Consider the following 21292-nt stretch of genomic DNA (forward strand, 5'->3'; position numbering starts at 1 on the left):
CGGCGCCCTGCTGCGCTGCCAATATAAACAGGCAGCGAGGTAACAGCACAGCCACCTTGCAGCGGAAACGAAAGCGATCGAGCAGACACACCATAACACCGATCATCAGCCATCATCAACACCGATCAACACCGATCATCAGCCATCGCAGTTTTTGGAGCGGTCTGGCAAAATCTCGAGGCTCGCTACGAGCTGGTCAGAAATACACAATATAGATTTGGGCGTGCGACAAAATTCCCGTTTCCGGTTGGGGCATCAATAGGGCTTATTCAGGAACAATACGAAATACTTCTTCTCCACTGTCCAGTTGGGGGTGATTTGTTGTCGCCGGATGGAGGCGGTTCTGGCGGTGCTGACTACCGCCTGGAAGGGGGCGGCTGGCGGCCCTAGGCCTGTGAAACTCTTGCTTTAACCGCACCGCCACCGATTACGCATTTTTGGCCAGATTGCAGACTCTGCCCAAACGCATACGAGAATAAGTTAACAAATACATATATTCATGTTCTTCATTTGATCGTGTTTGCTGAACGAAGCTCGCTTTTACATAATACAAAATAAATATATTTGTTGAGAGAACGGGCATTCGGGCACTAAGATAACAGTTATCGAAATGTCTGACGGGAATCATTTGCCTATAGAATGTCATAAAGCAGCGCCAAAAAGTGTGAGTGCGCGAAAGCGAAGGTTTTCGTACACGTATACGAACTGATGCAATATACCGGCACACTTCCCTTAAGGGAAGTGGCTCGGTACATGGTACCAAGTTCATGTACGTCATGAATGAACAATTTCGCTTTCGGGCATTCCTAAACGCCTTTTTGCTTTGCTTTATGACATTCTGTAGCCAGGTGATTTGTACACACTGGCGTGAAAACCGTTTTTATGCGCAACACCCGGTTCGGGAGTTATGACTGTAAGGAAATTCCAAAAAGGTTTAGGTGCATTCATGATTCAGGTGTACCAAAAGTGTCATCATGGACCGATCTGCTTGACATTTTGTACATAAACGGGAAGATTCGTTTTTACATGGAACCACAGTTCCACCAGTTTATCATATCAAATTTTCGAATTCAATTTTCAATAATAGTAAATTTTCAATTTTAAAAAATTATTTTAGAATTTGGAAAAAGTAGTGCTGCTCGAATCCGTGTAATGATAATCTCCGTACATATGTGTATTAGTCACTGTATTTATACGCAAAATTTAAGGAAGATCGTTCCATAATGAAATCGTTCCATCCTTTTGGTACGTACACCTGCAGGCATTCAAACTTTTTGAAATTTTCTTACAGCCATAACTCCCGAACCAGATGGTGCGCGTACAAGCGGCTTTTACGCCAGTTACAATACACAAATTATCTGGCTGCAGAACGCTATAAAGCAAAGCATGAAGGTGTGGGAGTGCGCGAAAGGAGAGGTTTCGTACATGTACACGAATTTGGTACCATCACCATGTTCTGGGTCCCTTCCCTTAACTATGCACGTCAAAATCGAAGTTTCTATCTCCAATGTGTTTCAAGCGATATACACGGCTTCACACCCGCTTCTGCCACGGTTTTTTAGTGGACCATTTACCACTGAACGCCGCTACTTGCGCGGCGATGATCACCGCGACCGGAAGCTGGACGCTTCACTCTTAGAAAACCATTTCTCTTACAAATTAAGGCGTCGCGCAAGTACAGACTAGACGTTTTCCAATCGCACAGTTCAACACCAGATTATTAACCGATTTTCAAAGTTTGTTTGTCACTTAATAAATAATAATTCCCGGTGTGAACAGCCGCCCATAAAATTATACAAAGGTCACTTGTGTATGCAAATCTCGTGCAGTACGAGTACTTCTATAGTTTTACCTGTCTGTAGCACATACGACGAAGCTGTATGCGCAGTGATAAATGAAGGCGGTTCGTAAAACAGGAGTGGTGACCTTTGGGCGGCATCAAAGCAACCGCGTCGTTTACAGTGTGTGCCTGTACTTTCTTATCACGAGCACGCACGACCGGTCTGCGGGGTCATTGTGCTGCGATCCAGTCGATCTCGCGGGTAAATGCACGCCCAACGACATGGTCCTGCACCACGTGACCACGGTATAGCCGCTCAGCGACATAGTTAATTAAACTGGTGAATGCCACCGGTAGCCATACCGTTGTCTAATTAGCGCCTACCGGTAATTGTGCTACCCGGGCGATCGATCGAGGCGGCCACATCGATCCGCGAACTAACCCCGTCGCGCGTATCCGGCACCAGGATATCCACGGGAAGGGCGGAGAACCATGTGACACTTAATCATGTACCGTAGACACCTAAACGTTGGAGATCATCCACTATCCGGCCACAATCCTCGCTTCCGCGCGAAGGTACTACATCCATCGATGGACGAATCGCTGATATGGGAAGTACCTGAACCAACGTACGTAATGCGCACTGCACGCGGACTCACGTAAGAAGGGGAAGCGCGGCGCGGTCCATTAACTAAAGCGGCGCGGCCATTGTCAGTGCGGTGAAACAGCGACAGCGGTTCCAGCTGCCTACCGGACGTGCTTATGCGTTCGTGTTGAACGCTTCCATCTCCCAGTTAAAAAAGCTGTCGCAACGGTCGTCCGCAGACTAACCCAGACGACCGCGGTGGGCTGGCCCCAGGAGAATTCGTCGACTATAGCTGCTCGGGGTCTGCGCTGCGGTCGTCTGGGTCAGTCGCGTACGCTGCAACAGTACTGTCGGTAAAGGTCAAGCCGATTGTAGCTTTAATTCGCTGTATACACAAGTAACGCCGAATTTCTGTCGGTGGAATCGTGGATAATATATGAATAGGTACTGTATAACTGTATACTCGAAGTATCCCACAGCTAATGACGCGCAGAAATTGCCGGATCTCCATGTACTGCGCAACTTGCTTTCCCGACCGGCAAAAAGATTAGCCAACGGTTAATTTTAAGTAATGTATCGCTTTCTTGGCAGACAGTGTGCGCGGCGCCATCGTGTAACCGGCGTCCGAATTCGCATCATTCCGGGAAGAAGTTGTGTGTGGACGGCTGATCCAGCCGGATTTGCAGTTGGAGCAACTTCCGCTTCCTTAAGGGAAGTGACGCGGTACATCATACCATGCAAATCTGAAAACAGTATACATACATGAAAACTGTAGCTTTTGCGCACACCCAAACAGTTGTTTTGCCCTTTTTATAACATTCTAGAGCCAGAAGATTCCTATACTGTACCAGAAGATTCCTATACTGTTCCTATACTGTTCCTATTCAAAAAATTCGGTACATAGGCGTGAAAACCGTTTGTGCGCGCAACATCCGGTTCGGGAGTTATACATGTAGTCAAAATGCCAAAACCGTGGTTCGGTGAAAAAACGATCTTCATGCATGCGTACGTCTACATGTACGAGTAAAATTTAAAGTACGAGTAGATCGGCCCATATTGAGACTTTTGGTACACCTGAATGCGTTTAAACTTTTTGTAATTTTCTTCCAGCCATAACTCCCGAACCGGATGTAGCACGCACAAACGGTTTTCACGCCTATGTGTACAAATCATATGGCTTCAGAATGTAATGAAACAAAGCAAAAAGTGTTTGGGAGTGCGCAAACGTCAGTTTTCGTGCATGCATACGAATCTGGTACCATGTACCGCGTCGTTTCCTTTACACCGCAATTTCATCTTCCTAATATCTGTGTGGTTTTTTTTTTCTGAAATGTACCGTAGTTTTTCTTAAATGTTGTTTTTTTTTCAGCCACGACATCCGGTCAGAAGATAAGCACGCAACCAAACGGAAATAGCCTTTCCGGTTGTCAAAAAATCACAACTCGTATTCGTTACTGAACTGGCAGAATGCATTTTCAAATAGCGCTTAATTTTTCGTGATAGAACTGCAATTACAGGGGTGCTACGCCAAGTTCGGGCAGTTACAAAAATTCCTCTGCTTCTACCAGTTAAGTCTAATATTTTTAATTAATTCTTGCAAGATAGTTCTTATCCTGGACCACCTTAGGTAATTTTGTTTCTATGCAAAAAGCTGATGTACAAGGAATGCGAGCCGAATTTCTAATTTCATTTTTTGTGCAAAAATCGCACTGCTTAGAACGAAATAATCATGTTCCTTCAACAAAAATTTAAAAATTGGTGGACATTGAGAACTGTGAGGTGTGAGCTGTATTTTCTAAGGGTCCTTCCCTACCTTCAGTTTAAACAATAAAATGTTCCCTAATGGGATCGGTGCTCTAGGCAACCGCATTCCCCTGTAGGTAGTTTTTAACATACAAGTCTATGGGAAATGCATCTTGTTCCGAGGTCACCTCGAGCACTGATGGCACAAGTCCCCATTGCCGACCCTTGAACGACACCTTCTGCGTTACTCAATAGTTTTTAAAATGGCTCGAGCAAGAATATTTGTTGGGACATTTTGAATCGGTCCAGTTATAAGCCCCCGAAAAACTACCTTCACCCCCGCCTCTTATGTATATTCCGCCTGGCCCCTTACTGTCTAGTCGAATGATTAAAAATTAGACATCGTTAGATTCGCAAGAAAAAGTTACACTAGAAAAGTGAAAAAACGAAAACAAAATGGCGTACGGGAATATTTTTAATTTATTTTACGCAACTGCCCGAACTTGGCGTAGCACCCCTGTAGTTAATTTACGCCGGCAACCAACAGAATAATTCCCGTTAGAAAAAGAAACAAGAGAATTTATTATGCGCACTTGAACGACAACGCCGCCAGCTGCAGACACCGCACAGGAATTAGAAAACAAAACCACGCTGCCCTAGCAAAGTGCAAATTCAAGAAAACATCGTCCAAAAACAGCCGCAAACGCTAAACTCGTACCCACTCACAAACAAACACCAAACATCGCAACATCGCTATCGCATGCTCAACATATTGTGTAAGGAAACGTGCAAAATGCGCGCCAATTCTCTGGATTGCGCGCGCCCGACTGAAAACAGCCGGCCAAAAAAATTCGGTACAAAAAAAGAATAAATTAGAGGCATCCAATAAATAATAGAAAAAACCTCGCCGCACTGACAACGTTGCTTCATGCTGGGCTGCAAAAACACACGTCGAAAACACCGCCGATCGTCCGCGCGGGAAAAACAGGAAGGAAGCAGCAGCAGGAGATTCATCTTTGGCATAGCGCGCGGCCCACGAAACTGCCAGGGCGGACGCTGGCCGTCTTCGGCATGATTAATGAATGGATATGAAGAGAAAAGCGCGGGAAAGAGAGAGAAGAACCAAGGAGCATATAGTACAAGCTGAGCAAATGGCGCCGCGTTCTCCGCGTCGCTGCAGGATTATCCCTCCGGTTCCCGCGCTCAAATTGCCAGGATAAGTAGGTACGTTCGTCCGCTGCACAGGAAGGGAGCGGCCGCGTGTGTTTAGGAGGCGCGGTGCTCGCTGTTCTTGGTGTGGCGCGCGCGCTTCTTGGGCGGCTCGGCGGAGCGCACCGTCTCGTCGCTGCAGCCCGAGTCGCTGCGGCCGCAGTCCCACTGCGCGTTCAGCTCCGAGTAGGTGATGGCCTCGAACAGCAGGTCGAAGCCCGTCAGGTTCTGCCGCCGTCCCATAGCGTCCCGTTCCGCCTGCCAATCAACAACACCACGTTAGAATTTTTACCATTTTAACTGTTGTAAAGGATTAAAATCGTAATACAAATCAACGAAGACAAATAAAAGAAAAAACAAAATAAATACAAATCATTATTAATGGTAAGTCGAAGAGACTTTCGCGTGACAACGTTGAAATTTTTAATTATTTCTGCTGTTCTTAGATATTTTTCAACTAATCCGCGTATTCAAATAAATTACTAACAAAATTAACAAAAATGAAAGAAAATATTAATTAAATAAAAAATTACCAATCATTACTAATTACTTACTAATCATTATTAGTATTATAATTAATGTTTACTTAACTGAAGTTTACGGCAGCTTCACGCCTACCTGAGTACATACCAGGACGTTGCACGTGGAGGATCCGCAGGGACAGCGCAGACTGCTCTTGCGCCGCGACTCCACCCGGCGCTTGACCCCCTCCGTGGCCACCGCCGCCCCGGGACTCCCGGGCGCCGGCGGCTCCGGGAACTGCGAGTACGTGTCCACCTTGATGACGCGCGACGCGGCCATCTTGTCCATCTCGTTGGCGGTGACGAGGAGCGGCATGGCCAGCGGCACCGTGACGTTCTTGACGGCCATCAGATAGTCCTCCACCGGCACGGCCACCGGCAGACTGGGCAGCTGCAGATCGCCGGCCCCGGGGGCGGTCGCGGCGGCGGTGTCGTGGCGCAGCTGCACCATATTCGGCGGCTGTTGTGGCTGGTGCTGGGCGGTGGGAATGTGCTTGGCGCAGCCGGCCGGGCAGTACTCCATCTGCGCCAGCAAGCGGCGAATGTCCTCGTAGGCCTGCGTGCACAGATAGTGCTCCTGCTCCCATTTGGCGCGCCACTGCAGCGCCGTGCCGCCGGCGGTGCTGGAGGCCTCCGTGGTGCTGACGCAGCGGTCCTCCGACACCGAGATGCCTTCGTCGTTCGATTCTGCAAACAAAATCACCAATTAATCCAGTCGCTCGATTTAAAATGCAATTTATAATGAAATTATTAGAACGTAATTTAGTTTACATTGTAGTCAATTGGAATTAATTATAACTCACCTCCGCCGCTGTCGAGACGGGCGCTGTTCAGTTTCTGCGCCAGGACGTCGTTCTTGCTCTGCAGCTTCTGATTGTCCGTCACCAGCTTGGTGATGTAGTCCACCGTGCTCTGCAGGATGGCCGCCTGCAACAAATAACAACCGTAGTCAAAAACCGAATTACCGAAAATAAAAAAATACTATCATACTGTAATTCAATGAGTAATAATTTGTGTAAAAATAAACAGCTGACTGGAACAGCTGTTCGATGACGTCGATTACTCATACCTTGCTCATCTTCTCGCCGCGTTTCATGTAGTTCTTGGGGAGGATGTTCTGGAGACTGACGAAGCCGTTGTTGATGCACTGCATGCGTCGGCGCTCGTTGCTGTTGGCGATCTCGCGGCGCATACGCTTGTCCTGCTCCGGCACCGGCAGACTGGGTCCGGGCGACGCCGAGGCCGACGACGCGGAGGACGCCGCGCAGTTCATCATGTCCGTCTTGCTTGCAATCGATTCGTCCAGGGACGGCGTCGGACGCTTATTCCTGCACCAAACCAAACACCAAACATCAGCCAAAGCCACAGTTCACAAAAAGAGGCACAATATCGAAAATAACGAAGTCAAAACAGGCCCCTCCCTCTAAAAAAAATATTCGGAACGAATGTAAAGTCCTATCGTGAAACAACACCTACAAAACGGTCCTCAACGTAGGAATTCAAAAAAGAAATGGAGGAATAATCGGCACTCAACGCGACACTGCACTGCCAGGCATGCGTGTCTGGGCGCGAACGGCGCCGCGACAACGGCCAGTCTCTCGCGTTTCAACACGAAAATTAGCTGGCGTAGTACGCCGCGACGGGTGTAATAACGATTAAATTCGGCGAAGCACAGGATGCAAAATCGTCAACTACGCCGGCACACAGTCTGCCGCGGCATTACTCGCGTCTGCTCCGGCCGAAAAAAACACACAGCTCGCGAGCTGAACAATTTCCACCAGCATCGCTGCGGCCCTGACCTATTTTCCAACTCATGATGGTTCACATCGATAACGGCCCGGGTGCGCTGACGGCGGATTTGTAGGCCGCAGTGCACCGTACGGCTTTAAACATGTTCGTACGTGTTGATACGCGTCTGAATATCGCAGCCGGCAGCTGACGATTAGCTCGTACGCGTAAACTGCTGATGAGGGCATGCACTGTGCATGGCCGGTCTGACTCACACTCGCGTCAGCCAGTTCACACCATCTGCCATCAAATAAATACCAGTCCCACACATCGCTCGCAGCAGATTGCACATTTGTACACATACACACTGCCCCAACTTTTCCAACACGTCAATCGGTCAATGCCAAATAAAATCAGAAAAAATTTACTAAACAATAACATACGCAGACGGTGAGAATCATCAGATAACCACAAAACGCGATATGTATTTAGGAAATCAAAATGGCGGAAAATTACCGCGGAAAAAGATTTAGAAAGTATTTTTATTTTTCCAGTTGTTTATTGACAGTATGAAATCAGGTTCAAATTTTAACCATATTTAATTACCTCATTTTCGAAGCGAATAATATTCAATAATCAATTAAATTCCCAAAATAAAACGATACAGAAATAAGAAATTCGAACGAACAGGACAGAGAACTGCATCGTTATTTTGAATATTTATAATTTATTAAAAATATTTTCCAGTAGCCTGGTAAATTATCCCCGTTAATAAACGAAGTTTTAGCTGCTGCAGTTTGAATAGGAATATTAAATTATTGATAATAATAAGCATTCCGATAAATAATAATGACGAAAATAATAAAACAGGACACGAGAGGACCTTGTGACCTGGTTTAAGAAAATACGATCTCCAAAATGATCGACGAACCAGGTAAGTTGTAAGTATTCTGTCTGGCTTCCCAGCTGACTCAACTTACCGTGAGGTACTTGCAACGGCACAGCGGGAATCGTCTAACGGTAAATATTTCTCCTCAACAGACTCAATGGCGTGAAAACCCTTCAAATTACTAGCAACACTATTCAGGCAGCTGTTCATGGCCTCCTGATAGCGTACGTTACGGTCAGAAAACTAGGGGACCAAATTTCGACTAATAAACGAAAATCAGCGGAGGACAGGATACTCCTGACGTGTAGCGACCGCGCGGCCAGATGAACTGTGAATAAATCTTAACGAGCAACGACTGCAACGTCTATAAAGCTCCGATCAAATCTCTTCACACAGACACAGGCAGCAGACAGCGCAGTGTGTGTGTGTGCAACTCTCTGCGCGCAAGTACAACCGTTCAGACAGAAAATCGTCCGATAGACGCGCGCGCAATCCAAGCCGAGCAGCTGTGCCTGAATGACGGGCTACTCACTAGCGTACAGATTGTGAACAGTGTGAATGGTTGCCGAGCCTTTAGTCAGCTGCTTGCCGTTGTTGCAGCGCAGCAGCCCAGTGATATGCGAAATATGTGAATCGGTGAATGCACTGTGCACTCTGCTCTATCATGCTCTCATGTTGTTGACGCATCGCGGTGGCGCGGTTGCGGCCGTCCCGCTTAAACTTCGTACGTCCTGCACTGTCTGACACACTTGTACGACACGTCTCTCTACTCGTTAGCCTTCCACTTACCATTAATACCACGCTTAACTTTTGCCGCGCATTTTGTACTGTACGTGGATTTAAATGGTGAACTGGTAAACTCGCTGATTTGGTGCAGTACGAGTACGAGTGCAGAACAGCTGGCTGATTGTCAGCTACGACGATCAGCCCAGCCAAAAGTGTTTTATGTCCTAATTCAAGATCATAATAACAGCCGGAATTTGGAAATTATGACTGGCTAAAAAAAGACTTATTACTAAATTAGCTTTTACTAAAATATATTATTTAAAATAGGTTTATTCAAGTTATTAATAACCGGCATGCAGGCTTCAAAAACGTTTTACTGTTGTAACAGAACATGTCAGTTATTTTTGTGTGAGCCATAATTTTATTGAGATTAATTATCCGTTTATTAATTTACTTACGCATCGAATTCCCATTTAAGTTTTCGAATCGTTTCCGGGATGAGTGCATAGCAGTGATGACAGTGCTAGTACTTAATACAGAAGCGCACGCGCAATATTTTTTTTAACGATTATCTACTTTACCCACATTTTTTTGCCATTCCTCTGTGCGGTAGCCTGCAGCCTGACCTAATTGTACTTGGTACCGCCATAGACGGCAGCGCATGCCAGACAAATTTATGCACTGACCGCCTTGATGCCATGGATGATGCAACGGTGCCGCGATAATAATATCTTTTCGAAATTTCATCCCTTAAAATTATTATTTAATTACTATGTTCGGATATAATTGGTATTAATTAAGCCAGTACTAATATCTTTTCCACTGACGTCAGAATTTGCTTCCAACTTTGATCTACATTATTTTACATTTTTTTTTCGTTAATGATTAAATCAGTATGCACCCGCAGCCGCGGATATTTTAAATACTGAATAAAAGAGTATGATAAGCTCGTATACCGAACGATGCGTACGAGTACCGCTTCAGCAAAAAGATACTTAAAGACAAATCAAAATTTTGCACAGTCAAGTAAAGGCGAAGAGTCACTAAAGATTGAGGCTTTTAACCTTCGCGGTCGCGCGACTCGAACTTGACAACGCTCCCGACAGCAGCTGTCGGCCAAGATGGGAGCCGGAAAATGATCGGTCTGGTTGAAGGTACTTTGCCTGATTGTCTCATAGTGTCTGCTGTCTTGCCAGGGGTCTGCTTTTTTCTTGCTCCGGTCAGCCATTGCTCTGCTGCGCGATGCCAGCGAACGTTGTCATGGCGACCGGAAGAACTTGCTCGCCCTACTCACCCTCGCTACACTCTATAGTCTGTATTAACCGTGCTCATGCGTTCTTGTAACGTAGAGTAATCGGCGGAAATACTGCTGTATTCGTATCGTCTGCAGCGTTTACAAGGCTATGCCTATAAATGTTCTAGTTAGTGATGTACGGTTATATACCGTACTGTACGTGTGCATGATAATATGCAGCAAGTACAGTACAGTACATACAGTCGATGTGTGTATAGTACGCGGATGTTTATAGGCGTGTCGCGTCCTACGCTAAAAACGCAGGCTGCACTGCGCCGGTACAAGCTCAGCTGACCGGCCGTGCCGGTTTCACAACACTATTTTACGCCGACACAAATCGAAGCACCGAATAATACGCTTCCGTGCCGGTGTGCTGTGGCGCTGGCGTATTGAAAAGCCGACAATACCAATAATCAGAGTAGAAGCAGACTGTTAAGGTTTCGGGTTGCAAAGGAAGTGAATTCTACTGGAAGTGCAGACGGCTGACGTCGGCGGCCGCGTAGTAGCAGTAGTGAGTACAATTACCGCGCGTAGTGTGTACTGTGTTTACGGGGCATTTACCTCTTAACTCCAACAGCAACAGAATTTCCACGTTCTTTAACCGCGACGGCAGCGCTGCTGCTGCTGCACTTGCCGGTAACCAATGCGTCCGCGGTTGTTGCCTTCCCGGTGTCGTCGTCGTTAGCGTTATTAGCGGCGGCGGCGCTGTTGACCGTCTTCACTTGGCTGCAATTCAGCACATCTGCCGGCTGTGTTTTACCTGCCGGTTTCTTTTTGCCGTAATGCGTATCCGTATTAGACTGATGCTCTGCAATCAGCAATGCCGTTAATTAATCAGTTAAAATAGATACTATAGGCAAAACGGGGGAAAATGTCTGATTTTCTGCAGTAAACAGACTATTAAAGTCAGAAAAATTTTACTATACGTAGAACTGTCAAGAAACTAATGCCGGATATATAGACGTATTCATATTTTTATGGCATGGAATGTATGCAGTGTGCACGATACCTGCTAGAAGAATTTCCTGATGATTGTCAGCCGGCACAAACGTGTTATGAACATTTAGACGGTAGCATTCCGGGAAGCTGTGTGGGTGCAGCGGGCGATCGCGATCGGCTGCGGTCAGCCGGTTGTTGGCTGTCACTGCAGACACGGATGCGGCAGAGGGAGAAGCGCACATGGCGCTAACGATAGCGAAGCTGGGCGGCGCGCTGAGGCTGATCTGATTCTGCAGATCGGCGCTGGCACGTCTGTGATGCAGGCTGCTGTCTAGGCCGGCATGCGCCGCGCTGAATACGCTGGAATTTGCTGCAGCGCTACTCTGCTCGCTGATGCTGCTGGCTCTCTCAGCTGACCGTTGAGCGTCCATTGAGAACGGCTGGCCGGCAGCTGTCAGCTGGAAATGCCGGTCACTTTCAGCAACGGCTGCCAGCTGCGCTGCATGCTCCGAGGCTGACATTTTCTCTAACCGCGAAATTCAAGGAAATGGCCTGTTTGCGATGCCGGTATATGTAGATTAATATATGCAACTTGCAGCTGCAGTAACTCGTAAATAAGTCTTGCTCCGAAGAAGACCCTGCAAGGCAATCAACGATTATTACACGCAACGGGAATAATTATAATTACGGAGAGATTATCGCCGATTATAGCCGGGATGCTGGAGCATTATTCTATCCGGCGTCGATGGCACAGATCCCGATTTGCCCTACAGAGATCTACATACCAGGCAATGTGTTGCAGTCGGCGACGGGAAATTGAATGTTAGCCGAGTGTAGACGATGAGAGGATGTGGTGCAGCTGCTGGAACACGAACAGCCCGATCGACAGATGACTGTCTGCTACAAATGTTTCACGATAACCGACTCACTCACTCAGCTGGTCACATATATATGCGCCCCGTTCATACTGCGGCCGCGACTACTACACCGTAAAATGAAAATAGCCATGCAGCAAAATGAAAATGCCAAGGAAACTGCTCTCTCTCTACTGTATACAGCCGAAGCGGGCCATTGGCATCAACAGAATAAAATGGTGCCGCGCTCGTACATGGAAAGTACGTCGTGAGATCAGTGCAGACGTTTGTCTAGTCCGCGGCGGAACAAGTAACAACAGCCCATCAGGGCAGCAGCATCGTGTGTATATATACAACAGCGACTGGCCTGGCGCCGTGCCGGCTATATGCTCGCTAATTCGGCATCCATCTCCGGCCGGCATCGGCGCTGTGTTGGCGCTACAACGCCGCTGATTTCCTCCCGGTTAGCGTTTTATCGATTTACGTTAGGCCGCGCGACAGCGGCGCCGGTGTGTGGAGTATTCTATGGAAACCGTAAACAGCGCGTAGTAGCCGGCATTTATAGAATTGATAGGCGAGCGCGATCGAAAATCCTCGTAACACACTTTTTCCTGGCTGATCCTGCCCGCGAGGAGACCGGCCGTTGAATCCGTCCTGATTAGCGCCTGATTACGCGCCCGCCGGCACAACGCTGCCGCTGTGCGCACCTACGCGGCCGCATTTCAACAACAGAGTCTAATTACTTCGCCGGATTAGCGCCGGACTAAACCCCACCGTTTTAACCACTGTTTAGGATAGAAAAGGCTTCCATTTTTCGGAAAGGAACACTTCCGGTGTTGAACGTTCGGCATTTCAGTAAATAAAAATATTACTACGTGTCTCCGAGGCAGTCTGCATAAATTTAGAATATAATTTGATTTTTTATTGATTTAAACTGTTGAATATTCAGCGTAAAACAGCAGCTGTACCGACACAAACACGGCTACAAACATTTGCGGTCCACGTGTATCACGAGCACAGAAAACGCAGTAAAAACACCCAATATAAAATCTATTTGACGCCCTGCAACGGAGAGATTCCCGCGCCGGCCGCTGCCGGCATAAAAGAACGCGCACTGGACAACAAAACAACAGATTACAGATTCACAAGAGAAAAGATTACTGACTCAGTCGCGGACCGCCATCGCCGCGGAGGGAATGGTGCGGAAGGACGCGGACGCCGTCGTCCGCCATCGGGACTAACTGCCTCCTTCACCGAGGCAGCCAAACAAGGATAATTGACATCTCTGCTAACGAAGGCTCCTTTGGCATCACAGCACTTGCATCACCGGGGTGCAGACGAGAAACGACGCGCTAATAACCCCCGCTTTCATGTGGCGACGATGCGCGGGGCGGGGGCCGCGTCGAGGGGCAGGAAGTGGACGGTGCTGGGGTGCGGGTGCCCCACCAGCCCCCCGTCGTCCGCCGGAGGCTCGGGGGACGGCGAATGCGCGCGATACCGCGCCTGCTGGCCCAGCGCCGACAGGGAGACGGTCCCCGAGTTGCCCGAGTCGGCGGTGGTGGCCATGGACAGCGCCGGGCCGTGGTAGCGGCTGCGCACGGCCAGGCGGCTGTTCTTCTCCATCTCGCCCTCCAGCGAGAAGGACCGCGGACTCCATTTGCGCTGCAATTATTATTATTATTATTATCATTATTATTATTATTATTCATCCAATACATCAATGAACGTTCGATTAGACGGCGAGAGACAGAAGAGGTGGGACGCGGTGTGCTTACCATGGGCAGGGTGGGCCGCCAGTCGAGGAAGGGCTTGAGGAAGGCGGAGCGCAGCTGGCTGGTCTCCAGCACCTGCAGGATCACGTCCGGGAGGAGCGCGGCCACCACCAGCAGCAGGATGCACAGCGGCATCGAGGGGTTGGCGAAGACGACGAAGAACACCCAGTACATGTCCGGACTCACCATGCTGTTACAATAAAACACGTCACCTAATTTTATCTGAATTTTTTGCCATCCGGGTGACTTACTTTTTCCACACCGCGGCGTTGTACAGCAGCGACACCGTGAGGAAGGCCAGGAAGCTGATCAGCACGGCGCCCAGCAGGAAGCCGTTCCAGTGGCGAGCGTATAAGAGAATCTGCAAAGCACCGGCTATAACAGCTGGAACATTTCATAAAGGCATGACGACTGACCTTGAGGTTGACGACGAGGATGATGGTGGTGAAGACGGCCGTGCCGAAGGTCCACATGTCGTAGTTCTGGCCGCTGCGGTCCAGCACGCCGTTGGGCGACACCAAGCAGTAGAAGCCGAAGAAGAAGACCACGGCGTGCCACACACCCAACAGGTTCCACGTGGCGAACTCCCTCACCGACAGCCGCGCGTTCCGACGATTCAGACTAAAACACACGTGTTGACACGTCAACCAAAATACACATAAAATACAAAAATAAATGTAACAGAAATAAATAATAAATTTATTTTTAATTCTCGCGACTGTTTCGTTACGAACCTGTAGAGATGCGGTTGCGCCTGCAGCAGTGGCGACGGGACATCCTGCTCGAACAGCCCGAACGCCAGGATGGGCGCCGAGGTGAAGATGATGTTGTAAAAGGTCAGATAAACCCCGTCAAACACTGTCTGCGCGGAGAACGCCGAGAAGAACGCGAAGAACACTTGCGACGTGATAAACGCCAGATTCTGCAACAAACCACATCAACAACTGTCGGAAACGGTAGATCAAGAAGCGCTTACCTTGTAGAAGAAGTATTGGACCAGCGTGGCCACGCGGTGGTAGTACCAGTGCCCATGCACCAGAAAGATCTTGCTCAACATCCGGAACCTGCCAAACGAGAAATCAGCGGCCCGCGCCGCCTGCCGTCCCTCCTTCCCGTAGATGCCCAGCCCCACATGGGCCTCCTGGATCATGCTGACGTCGTTGGCGCCGTCGCCGATGGCCGCCGTGATGGGATGCTTCGGGGAGTCCTTGATCATGCGGACGATGAGCGCCTTCTGGATCGGCGACATCCGGCAGCACAACACCGCGACGCAGCCCATGGCCACGTCGCGCAGCAGCGTGCGGTGGTGCTCCCAGGCCAGCTTGAGACTGGCGCCGTCCACCACCAGACAGTTCTCGCGGTCGGCCTCCTGCTGGATCATGGTCTGCCGCATGGTCTGCAGCAGCGTCTCGCACGTGCTGACGTCCTCGCACTTGGTCAGATGCAGCTCCAGCATGCTCTTCTTGAAGTGGCCGCACGAGTAGCTGACGTTGACGGCCGTCTCCTGTTTGTCGCCGGTGAGGATCCAGCTGCGGATGCCGGCGACGCGCAGCGCCTCCAGCGTCTCCGCCACCCCGTCCTGCAGGCGGTCCTCCACGCCGGACGCGCCGAGGAGGGTCAGATTGCTCTCCAGGTCCTCGTACACCTCGCGGACGCGCGTCTCCCGGTCGACCAACAGGTTGCTGGCTTCGTTGAGGTCGTCGAGGAAGGCGATCCACTCCTCGTTGCCCATCTGCCGCTCGGCCATCACCAGCGTCCGCAGGCCTTCCTGCGCGAAGGCGTCGACATGCCGCTGCATGCGCTCCACGTCCCCGGCGGTGACCCGCGGGAGGACGGCCGTCTCGGCGCCCTTGACCAGCAGCACGACGCGGTACTCGTCCAGCCGCACGACGACGCTCATCCGCTTCCTGTCCGCGTCGAACTCCAGCACGCGCAGCACCTCGTAGCGGCTCTCCTCCCCTAAATAGCTGACGACGTGATGCCCGTCCTTGTGGTCCTTGAAGACGACGCCGTAGCGCCGGCAGGCCAGCACCAGCGCCGTCTCATCCGGACTGGCGCCCTCGTAGAACACCTCGCCCTTGGCGTGCCGCAGCCGCATCGACTCGTCGGAGAAGCTGCGGCCTTTGCGCCGGCCCTTGCCCTTGAGGTTCTCGGAGGAGGTGGGCAGGAGCGGCACCTGGCTGACCTCAACGGTGTGGCAGAGGACCAGCAGCAGCATGAAGCGCTGCAGCTCCGGCTCGGTCAGGTCCACTAAATAGTCCTGCGTGTTGCCCTCGAACACCTCCATCAGCCGGCCGCCCACGTCCCCGAACACGCGCTCACCCACGGCGCACTTCCGGAAGATCATGTCGTTCTCCGTCAACGTCCCGGTCTTGTCGGAGAACAGATATTCCACCTGTACAACGACGACACATATTATCCAGTTTAACTAAATTTCAAAGCTACTTCAAGCGAAGGAGAAAAAGTTACAATTTAATTCAACGCAATTGAAAACCGAAAAAGCAATTTTGGTCATAGGGATAAATTTCCTAAATGAATATTCTTTTTACAGCCTCTTAAAACCTTTGTTGTTGTGTATTTGTTTCTTGTGAATGTAAATAAAGAGCACAAGTAGCCGGAAGTAAAGAGGAGTGTTTTTACTTAGAGAAAATATAATAAACCTAAGAATAACCTAAATTCACTTATTATAATCAGTTTTCTTTGGGATGAAATCAAAGTCCTCTCGAAGCGTTGAGATTTGCAATCGGAAGCGGTAGAATTATTCCTAATATTTACTGTCTGCTAAAATTAATTTAAATCAATTTAACAAAGCCAAAAGCTAGAGAAAATTTTGAACGATTTATCTGTCGAATTCCACTCTATTTCAAATCAAAATGATTTCTTAACGGCTCAGATCTGCTTGAATTTCATCCATAAGGACGGACGCCGTACCTGTCCTAATTCCTCGTTGAGATCGGAGGAGTTGACCTTGGCGGGCAGATTGCGCTCCTTGTCGAAGAGCTCCACGTCCCACACGAGGAATTTGGCACCGAGGAACTTCTGCAGCTCCAGCGTGACGTAGAGCGAGATGGGAATGATGTAGTTGAAGAGCACCAGGAAGGCGAACACGTCCTGGATGACGCCTTTCGCCTACACGCACAAATACCGGTATATTTCCCGCATGCAGCGAAAATCCATAACAAATACGCAATCCTAATTAATAAACAAATTCAGACGATAATTTGTCTTTTTCTTGAGTACCGTGACGCGTGTCTCGGGATCCTGGGGGAGGGGTGAGTACCAGGGATGGCCGCGGGGCTGCGCGGTGAGCCAGTACTTGAGCCCGGTGCAGACGGCCACCTCCAGTAGCAAGAGCAACAAGAAGAAGCCGAGGAACTCGTTCATGCCGCGCTCGATGGTGCTCCACTTGTTCTTGCTGGTGTAGACGGAGTTGAGCGCCATCTTCGTCTGCTGGCCGGTGTAGACGGCGCAGCCGAAGACGAAGCGCGTGTTCTTCAGCCGCGCGCCGTTCAGCAGCAGGTTCTGCTGGCTCAGACTGGTCATGTACGGCGTCGAGGCGTTCAGCTCGCGGTCCGAGTGGATCAGCAGCCGCCCGCGGAATCTACGCAGAAAAAGAGGAATTATTTATCCTGTAATTTTATGTGTTAATTAACACATTAACCAAGAACCAAGAAATTTGATAAATAATTTCATTTACTGAAGAGTGAAGATTAATTTATTAATAACAAATTTACTAATGCAAAGGCGCAATTTTTTTACACAAATTATAAATTTTGCTAATTAAGAAACCGGAGAAATTCCTTGGCTCTTATTAAGTAAAATTATAATTATTTCTTATATTTAGTAAAATTAGAATTAATTATAAATTCAAAACCAGAAGCAATTTGTAAACTTAATTTACGTAATTAGGATTTCGTTTTATTCAAAAATCACGAGAAGAAATCTATTTATGGTTCACTTTTTAATTAACGATGAAGAAACCGAACATTTAAGGAAGAAAGCATATTTTCCAATTTTTAGATGATTAAGAATGATCAACTACACGGGGCGGTTGCGCCGTTAATGCGTACAGGTACAGGTCGGTGGTGGGCTGCTCGCACTGGATGGTGGCGCGCAGCGCGGACAGCGCCTCGACGGTCTGCAGCGCCTGCGTGGCGGGACTGCAGCGGAAGACCTTGAGGTTGGTCTCGCCGTCCAGGTTGGCCGTCGTCACCTAACAAAAACAGCAGCCCGTCGACCACTGCCCGAATACAGCGAGTAATCGTCCGATACTCACGCTGCAGCGGCCGTCGTCGTTGCTGGAGGCCAGCATGACCAGGTCGCACGGGAACTTGTGCTCGTCCACGACGTAGACGATGTCGCCCACCTGGATGTGCTTGGCCTGCACGCGCTGCAGCTGGCCGTCCTTCAAGACGCGCACCGACCGGTTGTTGACCTGCAGGTCCGCCTTGTGCCGCAGCCAGTCCTCGTACGCCTGCTTGATGGCTGTGACGGAGACGACGAAGATTAACGGAGCGATGGACGTCACCGGGCTGACGGGACTGTCGATGCTCAACTGTATACAATACACAATCAACCACTGCAGAGGTAATACAGTTCTGTATACAGCCCTTATCCAAAGAGTATATGCTTTTCAAAATCTTTTTCCCTCGCGCGTCAATGAGGATCGATTTTTTTCATCGAAATTTGTTGATTTATTTGCATCGACCTTCTCAACTGTACTCATAATAAATCGAAGCTATTTTATGTATTTTGAACATCCAAATTCACCGACACTGTTTTACAATATTACAGTGTTCGTTATGTTAAAAAATAAAATTTACCGGAAATATGTTTAGTAGCCTGGTGCGATAGCTCCATAAAAAGATGTACTTTAACTGTAGCTGGCCAATATTAGTTAATCGAATAAAAAGCGATAATAAATAACAAGTTGACAAAAAATGGCAAGAATACTAATAATAAAAATCGCTGAGGCGTAAGCTGTCGATTGTACAACAATAAATTGACAAGAGTATTGAATGCAGATGAGCGCGCCATACCTGAATGATCCCGACACAAAGGAAGTAGAAGTTGGCGATACGGCGGAACTGCTCGAAGAGATTCTTGGGCAGGAAATTCCACGCGGTATACTACAGAGACAAACAACAATCGTCAATAGATGCGCCACACCATGAATTGGGCACAACGATAAGGGTGCCATAAACGAATAAATCCAGCCATAAAAAATACAGCGCTATTTCGGTCAGACGGCATGCCCACCTTGGAGGAGACGATGCGATTGTCGGGGTACTTCTCCTCGGCGGCGGGGAGCGCCGCGTTGGCCCTTGAGAGACTGCCCTGGGCGGCGGCCGACGCGGAGGAGAGGCGGTGTGGGAGGGGCTTCTGCTGGTGCAGCGGCAGGAGGTTGTGCTGGTTGGGATCGGCCGGGGCCCCAGCGGGCGGGAGGTGGCGCTGGAAGTGGTTGACGTACACCGTGCGGTAGGTGTCGCTGGGGGCCGCCTTCGCCACTCCCTACAATCACACCAAAACCACGTTGAGAGTCAGGACGCCACGAGCGCGACCGGGATGCGCACCAGTTTAACCAGGAGCCAGCGCAGCCAGTTGGGCCGTTTGTCGGGCATGGCCGGAGATGCAGCTGTCCAGGAGGGTGACGGGAGGCTGCCCGAGGACAGGGAGAATACAACGCTGAGATTCTGGACAGAGAGGAGATGATAGTGAGCACGGAGAGCAGATGAGTCAGGACGACAGCGGAGGGTAGCAAGACCAGCCCGATGGGATCATCGCCGGGCGACCAGCCCCCCAGCATGGTGGCAAGGACGGCCGGGCCGACCAGCAGGGTGGCCGCGCATCCGACGCACCGCGCCGCCTACTCAACGGGCACATCCATCCATCCAGCCTCGCACAATCCTCGTCGCGCACTGTCCAGCAGTCACGGATCTACACAAGCAACACGATAAACGTCACACCGACAATCCCCTATGCCCATTATTACTGAAATCTTCAGGGCACACACAAATACACGCTCGCACCGTTGAACGTCAGAACGTTGTCCCGCCGAAGAAGACCAGCTACTGGGGCTGTGCAGGCAGTCAATATTGGCATTATTACGTCAATTGACAATTCACGCTACCTTCGTCACATCCCCACAGTCACCGACGAAAGAACACACAACGCCGTTACTACAACGACTGCCCCTGCACACTGCACAAGATCCTCCTGCGTAATTTGGCTCAGTGATCAGTGAGACTTGGTAAAATAACCCTACCTGATCAATTCATGTTGAAACGTGAAAGTACTGCAGTCGAGTGTTAACAGTTAACTGCCATGTTTATGTAGCGCCACACACAACCAACTACGCTACTTTTTGTCAGTTCTACACACTGGAAAAATTGTATACATTCAGAAACATCCTAAACTATCGTGAAACTGTCAGAAAGTAAGAAGTGTAAGATTACCCAGCTACTTGAAACTGGCAGCTCCCTGCACGATACGTCTAACCTGCCAGTGTTGTCGTCTCAAGAACGATAACTCTTCTCAGCATCGGCTCTACTATCATCTACCGTACCTCGCTGTGCCTGGATTCTCCGATACAGTCACGCTGCGATGGGAAGGAATCGGAGAGAGAATTCTTCGTCAGTTTCGATAAAAGTGATAAGTTCTTCGCAGTCAAACTCGAATTACACCAAACTCCTTCGACGCAGAGGCTGTACAGCTTAGGATTAATCCACACATACACACAAGCCACCTTCTGCCTCAAGACTCACAAATGTTCACACCCGAAGGCGAAAAAAACCCGAAGAAGAGAGATAAAAAATGACTAATCTCTAAAAAAACATTCAGAACTCAACCATTTTGATTAACTTGTTGACGCATTCAGTTTTCTCGTCAAATGGTCGTGGCAAACCACACTCAGTCTTTGTGACGTAGACGCGGGGCGTGCCGAGCGTGGCGTGGAGGGTACTTCCGGTTGTCTTTGTGGCAAACTGGAAATTTCATCGGCATGATGCATCCTATTCTTTCACGATATTCGAATTTCTGTCTGGTGTAGTTTCAGTACATTATCAAATTATCCGTAAGAAGATCGCTTCAGTTTTTGGGATCTGTGTTTCGTATTTCCGCACACACTCTTGTGACTTCCGCACTTGGTTAATGCTTCGTGTGGTCACGCCACCCCAGCTGTGTAATACTTGCCTCAGGCAATGCAGACAGCCGCAAATAAAGCCCGCAATACACCTTGCGCGATCTGGATTT

General features: G+C 49.2%; 2 protein-coding genes across 6 annotated transcripts; both read right to left on the bottom strand.

Moving 5' to 3' along the window:
• Positions 1-4676: 4676 nt before the first annotated feature.
• LOC129590895 (uncharacterized) lies at positions 4677-12410 on the bottom strand. Of its 4 annotated transcripts, none has more exons than XM_055486334.1 (7): positions 12201-12410; positions 11486-12053; positions 11038-11284; positions 6909-7167; positions 6643-6766; positions 5949-6526; positions 4677-5576 (listed from the first exon to the last, which is right to left on the bottom strand). In XM_055486334.1, exons 2-7 carry the CDS (start codon positions 11934-11936, stop codon positions 5376-5378), a joined length of 1860 nt encoding a protein of 619 aa, XP_055342309.1. In that variant the 5' UTR covers positions 11937-12053; positions 12201-12410; the 3' UTR covers positions 4677-5375. The 4 variants fall into 4 exon arrangements, with proteins under 4 accessions (XP_055342309.1, XP_055342308.1, XP_055342310.1 ...); XM_055486333.1 differs by having other exon boundaries at positions 5937-6526; positions 12201-12409; XM_055486335.1 differs by lacking the exons at positions 11038-11284; positions 11486-12053; positions 12201-12410 and adding an exon at positions 8548-9022 and having other exon boundaries at positions 5937-6526.
• Positions 12411-13186: 776 nt separating this feature from the next.
• On the bottom strand, positions 13187-20912 carry LOC129591020 (phospholipid-transporting ATPase IF-like). Of its 2 annotated transcripts, none has more exons than XM_055486501.1 (14): positions 20607-20912; positions 19615-19978; positions 19301-19552; positions 19081-19170; positions 18318-18596; positions 18112-18254; positions 17282-17642; positions 16973-17170; positions 15018-16436; positions 14776-14963; positions 14458-14662; positions 14293-14402; positions 14045-14231; positions 13187-13931 (listed from the first exon to the last, which is right to left on the bottom strand). In XM_055486501.1, exons 2-14 carry the CDS (start codon positions 19660-19662, stop codon positions 13638-13640), a joined length of 3774 nt encoding a protein of 1257 aa, XP_055342476.1. In that variant the 5' UTR covers positions 19663-19978; positions 20607-20912; the 3' UTR covers positions 13187-13637. The 2 variants fall into 2 exon arrangements, with proteins under 2 accessions (XP_055342476.1, XP_055342477.1); XM_055486502.1 differs by lacking the exon at positions 20607-20912 and adding an exon at positions 20071-20274.
• Between the last annotated feature and the right edge of the window lie 380 nt (positions 20913-21292).

The sequence above is a fragment of the Paramacrobiotus metropolitanus genome, unplaced genomic scaffold (genome assembly GCF_019649055.1).
Source record: "Paramacrobiotus metropolitanus isolate TYO unplaced genomic scaffold, Prichtersi_v1.0 Parri_scaffold0000043, whole genome shotgun sequence".
In the NCBI taxonomy this organism is placed as follows: domain Eukaryota; kingdom Metazoa; phylum Tardigrada; class Eutardigrada; order Parachela; family Macrobiotidae; genus Paramacrobiotus; species Paramacrobiotus metropolitanus.

Bases quoted from the DNA above. Each gene is read 5' to 3' on its own strand.
- LOC129590895 (XM_055486333.1), bottom strand. From the start codon at position 11,936: ATGTCAGCCTCGGAGCATGCAGCGCAGCTGGCAGCCGTTGCTGAAAGT. The intron at 6,767-6,908 runs GTATGAGTAATC...TATTTGTTGCAG, and splicing joins GCGGCGAGAAGATGAGCAAG to GCGGCCATCCTGCAGAGCAC. The intron at 5,577-5,936 runs GTAGGCGTGAAG...GTTGATTGGCAG, and splicing joins ACGTCCTGGTATGTACTCAG to GCGGAACGGGACGCTATGGG.
- LOC129591020 (XM_055486501.1), bottom strand. From the start codon at position 19,662: ATGCCCGACAAACGGCCCAACTGGCTGCGCTGGCTCCTGGTTAAACTG. The intron at 18,597-19,080 runs GTATGGCGCGCT...TATTGTATACAG, and splicing joins TTTGTGTCGGGATCATTCAG to TTGAGCATCGACAGTCCCGT. The intron at 14,663-14,775 runs GTTCGTAACGAA...CGTGTGTTTTAG, and splicing joins GCGCAACCGCATCTCTACAG to TCTGAATCGTCGGAACGCGC.